Source organism: Capsicum annuum, unplaced genomic scaffold (assembly GCF_002878395.1).
Source record: "Capsicum annuum cultivar UCD-10X-F1 unplaced genomic scaffold, UCD10Xv1.1 ctg5301, whole genome shotgun sequence".
Lineage (NCBI taxonomy): Eukaryota > Viridiplantae > Streptophyta > Magnoliopsida > Solanales > Solanaceae > Capsicum > Capsicum annuum.
Window position 1 is genome coordinate 21,214 of NW_025861087.1, and position 8,741 is coordinate 29,954.

Genomic DNA, 8,741 nt, shown 5'->3' on the forward strand with positions numbered 1-8,741 from the left:
TGTTTTCTTAAGAAATTGAAGTTGGGTTTATACCCTATGTTGCTATTCATGATATTATGAGATTTTCATGGTTTTAGAAATTAAATTTCATGAGCATGTTTATATTCTAGTACATATATATATAAGCTGAAATCTCTAGATTTTAAGATGATTATGAACGTTTCTCTATCAAGCATGCGTTTCAAGATGCTGAGCCATGAGACTTTTAGTATGAGTTATTATCTAATATCTTGATTGAGTTGATTGGAAGCTTTTTAAGAAGATTGTCTTGAGTTTGAGTTAATAAAGGAATCCACATTGAGTACAATTTAAATCAAATAGAATTATATTTTGGTCTTCATTATAGACCCTTGAGTTATCTTAAGGTGAATTTCCTAAGAGTTCTGAGCTGAGTATGGGAGCAGTATTTAGTACTGAGTTGAGTATGATTCCAAGGTCTCATACCCCAGAACTATGTGCCATCATAGGTTTGAGATTTATGGGCCCAAGGATGAGATAGTGTTCACTAAAGATGAGGTTCTACTCCGATGGCAAGGATAGAACAGTTATCCCCAATGTGGGCGAGACATTGGACTCCATGTAGCTCACATAGTTTATGTCGGTTAGAAGAAACTCCCGAGTCCCAAGTATGCCAAGTCTAAAAGAGTTCTAGAGTTTCCAAAGATTGTAATTCCAAGAGTCACAGAGTTCCCAAGTCTTAAAGTTTCTAAAAGTCCCGAATTCTTAAGTATTCAAGAAGTTTTACTCTCCATGAGATAAAAGTATGAGTTTGAAAACATTGTTTAAAGCTTTCTTTAGTATTCGAGTACTGACAATAAGAGGAGAGGTGGTGATGGTGTCCGAAGAATGGGTGGAAGTTGATGATGTGTTAGTGGTTGTTAGCGATATATGGAAGTTGATGATGTGTTGGTGGTTATTAGTGGTAGTGCTAGTTCTGATAGATGAGTTGGTTGGTAGTAGGGATCGACCGGTAGCAGTTGGTGGTAGGGGTGTTCATGGGTCAATATGGGTCGGCTATTGGTCAAAACCATAACCAAACCAACTAATCGGTTTTTAAATTTCTAAAACCAAACCAAACCAAACAAAAAAACAACTATCAGTTTGGTTCTTGTCGTTTTAGTTTGGTTTGATTCGGGTTTTTTGGCTTATAACTTTAGCTAATGATAAAAGTTGAAAATTTTAAAAAACAAATCCAATCTAACATATGAGATGTCAACCGAGTGTTGTATCTCAATCTTGAAACTATGATGTCGACTAAGTGTTATACTTCGGCAAAGCCATGATAACACCATATGAACGCTTTTAAAAAATATTTAAAAACTATATTTAATAGAATGATATGATAAACCCCCAAAAGGTGAACACATACACTTCTTGCTCAACAAGGTTCAAAAGAAAGTTAAAATTAGTGATTGTGTATAGTCTAATGAATTTCATCTGTAAATTTCAATATATAACAAGATATCATTTTCACAATTAGTATCATTTGTCATTCAAAATATGAAATTCATTTAGAATCTCATAATGTATTGTCAACTAGATGAAGACATATGACTGAATCTCTTACGACTAAAGTTAAATCATGATTAAAATATAAAATGTAACAAATATTTAGATTACATTTATGAAAAACATATAAATAATTATAATATATATGTATATCGGTTCGGTTTGGTTATTTTGTCGGTTATTTTAGAGTAAAACCAAACCAAACCAAACCAAATTAGTATCAATTTTTTAAAATTCAAATCCAAACCAAACGTAACGAAATATAGGTTTTTTTAATCGATTTGGTTTGGATCGCGGTTCAGTTTGGCTAAAAACCAAACCGTGAACACCCCTAGTTGGCGGTGGATATAATTAGAATAATGGAAGTGGTAGGTGTGGTAGCGGTTGGTAGTGTAGTTGGTAGTGATGTTGGTTGTGATGGTGGAAGTGGTTGGTGGTGGTGACAGGTGATTGTGGATAGAGTGGTGGTGAATTTTATCCTACACAAGAATATCTGTCAATGATATTTAGACTTGGTTCCACATCTGAATGATTAAGACCTACTCAGACCCATTAAGAGCTAAAATCCTAATAAAAACAAATGCACTTAATGGTTTGAGGTCTGAACAGGTTCATAAATCCAATAAGTGCCAACAAATGAGACCTGAAAGTAGTTTGTCTGGTCAAGTTTCGACCATGTTTTGTCTATTTGTACCACACCCCAGTTTTGATTTTACTTCGGATGATATCGTGCAACTTAAAACCCAATTCAAAATATATTGTGTTGTCAACCATATAAATTGGACTAAATAAACTTAGTGCCAAAATTCGCCTCTGAAGAGGTAGTTGAGATGTAATGAAAGTAAAGTCTTAGAAAAGATTAGCCTTGGAAAAAGTGCCTGAGAGCATCTCTGTTTCTCTAAATAAAGTTGCATCTCCCTCACTATGATTTTTTTGGCCGTAATACACACTTGCGACTAAGTAAACGATATATTGTTTTATCCTCTGCCCTTTCTGAAAAGAATTGAAGTTGAATGATCAAATGTTATTAGCATTTATCTCCTTGCTTGATGAAAGAGGGAGTTTACCTAGTATCCTAGCATGGTAATGATCCTGTTTGTACACTTATTCAATGATTGAATTTGGTAATGTTTTCTTGAGTTAGGCTCTTGCTATGGGATGGTGAGAGTTATACATAAACTCAGATGCTGAAAATCTTTTCTTTTTCCCTTGTAAGATAAAGATTTCAACTTCTATCTTTAAAGTTTGTATTACTGTTTGTGTGCATAAATGATTCTTATTAAGTAAATATAACGAAACCGCTATTAACAGAGATGCTATCCATTTTTATTTATTCACTTTTTTCTATTATCCAAACAGGGGTGCTTGATTTTTCCTTCAATTTAACATGATCAGTGCAATTAAGTTTATGTGTCAAGTGTCTTGTGATATTGTAGATGACTTTTAACAAGTGGAGAAATATTGGTATTCATGAAGGAAATTTCATCCCCATCACCCTGCTTGTAATTTATAGACTTTATGGTAACTCAAATGCATGGACAAGGCTCCATTTGGTATCCTATTTTTGTTACTGATAAGCATTCTGAATTTGTGTTACTTGTATGTTGCTTCAGTATCTTGATGACAAGTCACAAATTAAAGATGCAGTTAGGATGGCCGAGGTAATCACCACTCTTCATTTTAACCTCTGTTGTGCTTCGGTTAGTACCTAATATTTTGGCTGAGCCGACTCTACTTTCAGATTGGATTGATATTAGCCTGGATGCTTGATGATTTTAAGGTTGCAATCGCCAAGTGTATTAGCTCTCCACCAATGTCAGATACCAACTTAAAGGTCTAATTATGGCTAAGCACTGTATAATGTTTCACATCGACCCATGTTGAATTGAATTTTGTGAAAATTGAAGTACCCCATTCACTAAATAGATTTCTATGTATTTGTCCCCTTTTTGTCTTTAGGACAGGTCCTGCATAAGATGAGTGGATTGAGTGCAAAAGAATTAGTAGTACTTCCATGTTATGTTTCACTAGAAGTCGGTCAGTTTATGATTGCTAAATTGGAAACTCGTAGGTGGTCAACTGTGGTTAGTCTCGGGACAGTGCTAAATTATCACGACCCAAACCGGGGCCCTGGACGTGATGAGTATTCCGAACCATCAAGGCCCAAAACACCCCTTATCTATCTGGTAATCATGCACATGACTTATATGAAAAAAGAAATGTGGAAGATACACTATATATCGGAAACATGGTCAAGAATCATATGAAAACAATAATGGGGAATAAAGTATAATGACTCACGAGATTTGTGTTACATGCTTCATTATACATTATGAACTTTACATTTTATACTTATTCAAGCCATGTGAGTCATTCTTAATTGCATGCATGATTTGATTAAAGATTATTGATATTGTTTTATGTAAATGCATACACCTCCATATACTCAGTACATTCCCATGTGCTGATCCACATATACGTCTATGTACTACATTGTCTTATAATGTAGGTTCAGGTGCTCAGTCCCAGCCTCATCAGTTATTTCCAATTACCTTTGTTTACATCTCCACAGTGGTGAGTCCTCATGGTTCGAGGACCTATCTTCAGATATTTGATTATTTTAGTAGATATGTTATTGTTTTCAGTTCAGTTTGAGTCAGTTGGGGACCTGTCCCAATGGATCTCTAGTTCATGAAGTAGTAAAGGCTTTGTCAGACTAGTTATCAGATTGTTAGCATGTTGAGATTTCCAGTATTGTGGCCGTTTGAATAGAGTATTTTCTTCGTATTTCCTATCATTTGATATGACAGTGCCAGTGTTTTGTTTATTTCATCTCAAAATGAGTTATTATATGTAGTAACAGGCTCAAAGGGTTAGCTTGGGGCTACTTGTAGCCTTAAGCACCGTGTAACATCCCGGGAGGATATTTTGGGTCATTACATGTTGTCATTGTTGAATTTGTTGATATAAATCCTTCCTCTTCCGCGACCTCTATGGCAGCCACGGCCTTGCCATTGTCCATTTCCTCTGTAACTTTTTTCACCTTCAAAATCTTTGAAGGATGTCTGAGTTTTAAGAAGCTGCTCAAATGGCTCTTCTTTTCATCTTTTTGTGGGATTGTAAAAATCCTTCAACTACTCTATTGTCATAGAATCTAAAATCATTACACTCCTCAATATCACACACCACATAATCAAATTTAGGTGTTAAAGAGTGAAAGATCTTTTCTACTACACGCACATTATTTGCTTCCTCCTCGTACCTTCTTAGTTGATTAACAACAACCATCACTCTTCAACAGAAATTCAATATGGATTCAGATTCTTTCGTTTTTAAAACTTAAAAATCAACCCTTAGAGGTTGAAATTTTACCTTCTTGACTATATCAAATCCTTAGAGAGACTTTTGTAAAATCTCCCAAGCTTTCTTCGAGGTGGTTGCATCAGCCATCTTCTCAAACATACCATCATCCAGACATTAGTGGATGAGAGTGAGAGTTTGATGATCTTTCTTTCTTGTCTTAATCAAGAAATCTTTTTTATTTTGAGATAGAGTCTTCTCATTGTAGAATTTTGTATACCCTTTGTCTACAATATCCCAAACATCTTGAGATCCAAGAATGACTTTCATTTGTAAGAATCATTTTTTCATAATTTTCTTTCATACAGGACAAACAAATAATTCCACCCAAGATAATATCTACACAAAAATAGCAATAACAAGAGAGTAACTACTACATCAGATATTATAATAACGGGGTGAAATAATACTCAAATAGAGTAATACAGTAATATTGATTACAACTTAATAGTGTCAAAAAAATAATTCTCTTATAAAAGAATCAACATTTTTTTATTTCAATCCATTCACTATAATATTACTTGCACACTATTTTTCTCACAAACTATAGAATATCTGACAATTACTCTTGTGTCTCTCTATTACTCTCTCTTGTTTTGGTGTGTTTCAATTAGAACTCATCTATTTATAGATGACTTTCCAAACTTTAAACTATCAAATTACATGTTACAACATCATGTCGCAACACCAATTTGCAAATCATATTGCAACACCAATTTTCAAATCAATGTCATCACATAAGCATGTTGCAACACTAATTTTCTTTATTTAATTATTTTAAATTCCACAAACCTACATTTAGTATTTCCAATCTCACTTTGTGTCATTACATTGAGTATGTCATTATTAGTATATATTATTCAATACACCTTCACCATGTGACTTAATTGTACTAAGCTAGAAAGAATCACCTCAATATTCTTTTCAGCAAGAAAGGGTGGTAGGGTCTATATAAATTCCTAAGCATTGTCTTTTACACTATTTAGTACTTAAATAACCAATAATTGGAGATGTATGAAATTTCTTTACCTTTAATCAAAAATTTCAAAATCAAGCCATGCGAAAATATGAATCTCTTATAGGAAGATGGTTTTATGTCATGCAAATGTTAATTAGTGAGATTCGAATACTAAATGACTAGTGCCAAATGAGATTAACTAAAATCCACTGACGGTGTAAACTTTTTTACACCTTCATATAAATTTAAAGCCTATTAAAGGTAAATTTTAAAATATTAATTTATTTTCTTTAAAAGATAAACTATAAATAAGGAAAATAACAGTACATTTAAATTTGCCTAATTAATGATGAACTTGTTTATCAAAAATATAAAATATTCCTACGTGTTTTTTGTTTTCATCATTATTGGCCAGTTTAAAATTTACATATTCTGCTTCTCTAATACAATTGAAATATTTAGCATCATACCTCAGGGAAACAATCCACATTGTTGTTATTGTTAGGATTTTTGTCTTGATTTTCTTACAAATTTAAGTTTTACATTTCTTAGAAGAAAAATAAAAGTAATATCCTAATTACTTTTACTTTTTCTAAAAGAAAAATTTATAAGTATTTTTCCATATTTGGCTAACGTATTTCTTGGAGGAATGATTTTGGCCCCCTTCTCATACAATAACACAATAGAATCCACAATGTAGTCCTTTAGGAGTTTTGTTTAGGGGGAGATTTTCTCTCAAATAGTTTTTATGTTTTTTGATTTTGTTTTAATATGTAGACCAATTGGCCAAACCATATTCAATAATATATTTTTTATTATAATTTTCTTTGTCATCTAAATTATCATCTCCATGATTTGCAACTTTAAGCTTCCGCATGATGCCGTCTCAATTTCGAACCCAACAAATTGGCACTACAAAAAACAGCATTTAGCAACAGACAAAATACGTTGCTTATCAACATATATCCATCGCTATATCGATTTAGAGATGGATCAACGACGGAATATCTGTCGTTGCTATTTTGCTCGTTGCTAACCTTTTAGCAACGAAAAAAATGAAATTCATTGCCAATTTTGCAACGTCATAGCGACGACCTGTATTCGTTTCCATTTGTAGCAACGAATATTTTCAGTGTTATATTTATAAATATCGTTACTAATTTCGTAATGTATTTCATCATTTTGATTATTTCATGACCAATTATTTCATTGCTAGTCCATTGCTATAAATTTTGTTATTTAGTTTCCAATTTTTGTGATAGAAGATAATTTTTCTCAATCCATTGCAATAAATTTTGTTATTTAGGCCCCAGTTTTGGCGACAAAAAATAAGTTTTCACAATTCATCGCAAATGTTTTTCTTTGGCAATGATGAAATTTGTCGCTAAATCTGTCGTCATTAGTTTTCTTCCAAAACCTTTTTGATTTGTATTTTAAATACACCTGTTGAATCATATTAAAAGCATATTATAAAATTCTTAAACTATCCAACATTCATATTAAACAACCCACATATATAGATAGCAAAATCTAAACATCCACAATACCAAACATAGCAACATCTAAACACATAATTATGTCCAAAACATCCATAGTACCAAACATCTACCAACTATCCATAAAAGAACCCGTATCATCCACAATACCAAAGATAGAAAAATCTAAACACAATTATGTCCAAAACATCCACAGTACCAAATATCTACGAACTATTCTTAAAAGAACCCATATCCATCAAGTGTAGATTGTTGTTGCACAGTTTTAAACATTTCAACAAAATAAATCATCAAAAACCAATGCACTGATCGTCAAAAGTAGCACAATTGATCAAGATTGCAATCATCATCTAAGGAATCAAGATCGTCCAAAGTAATAGCATGAGGTGTCACAATTGATCGTGAAGAAATCAACTTCTGTACCTCCTCAATGACAATAGGAATAAACTTATTTTTAAGCGTGGGAATCAATTGCTTCACAAACTCATCCAAATTCAAATCTGCAGTTGATTTCAATTCATGAGAAGCTGAAGATGAAGTCTTTCCACAAAAAACACAAAGAGTTTGCTCATAGTAGCCTTTTGCTTCAAATCCAAGACCAAATACTCTTCGCTTCTTTTCTCCTCCGGTATCTTGGTATTATCCTTCTTTTTTATCAATATTAGATTCAGATAATGTTTTTTCTCATAATATTTCTTCATATCTTTCCTGTAATAGAGGAAGAGAAATTATAACAAATTGTACTTAAAAATGATTAGATACCAAAAACTACTTTAAACTAAAAAACATAAGAATTAAGTAAACTACTACATTAAGATTTAATCTTACATGAACGATTTGGGATCGTTCATCAACGAAAGATTTTCCATCATGACCATGTGTGTGAACATGCAAATGTAACTCATTTGGTGTCGGATCTCGACCCATTTCAGCAGCCTGTAAAACAAAGTGTTGAGCATTGTACTACAACAAAACTGTTGGACTATTCATTTCACATATTAAAGTGTAACTCACTATTTTAAACTTTCAATACAACAACATCAGCAGCTAATAGAAAGGGAAGGAATCAACACAGTTACATACAAGGGACAATGAGGCAAATGCATATGCATGGACAGTACAATGTGGGAAATGCATCACTACTGTTTTGGCAAGAAAGGTGATTGAAACATCGTCCTGCCTGTCATTGACGAAAGTTGCTGCATAGCTAACGGGTCTGATGAGTTCAGTAATGGTATGCACATCTTTAGTAGCTTCGACTCTCTCTTGAGGCTCAGCTGCTTCGGCATCACCTTTTCCATCGCTATCAGTAATTCCTTCGTCAACCGGAATCTCCATCATAATCTCCTCAGGCTCTTGATTCATCTCTTCTTCTTCCTCTTCTTCTACAGTCATTGGAGACAGCGGCTTCTCCTCAT

General features: G+C 33.2%; 1 protein-coding gene across 1 annotated transcript; it reads right to left on the bottom strand.

Annotated features, from left to right (window-relative positions):
* Positions 1 to 7,874: 7,874 nt before the first annotated feature.
* Positions 7,875 to 8,741, bottom strand: LOC124893000 (the record flags this gene model as incomplete). The annotated part of the gene is given in 3 exon segments (XM_047404162.1): positions 7,875 to 8,031; positions 8,152 to 8,259; positions 8,407 to 8,741. Coding segments are annotated over 3 exon segments (444 nt in total). The 3' UTR covers positions 7,875 to 8,007.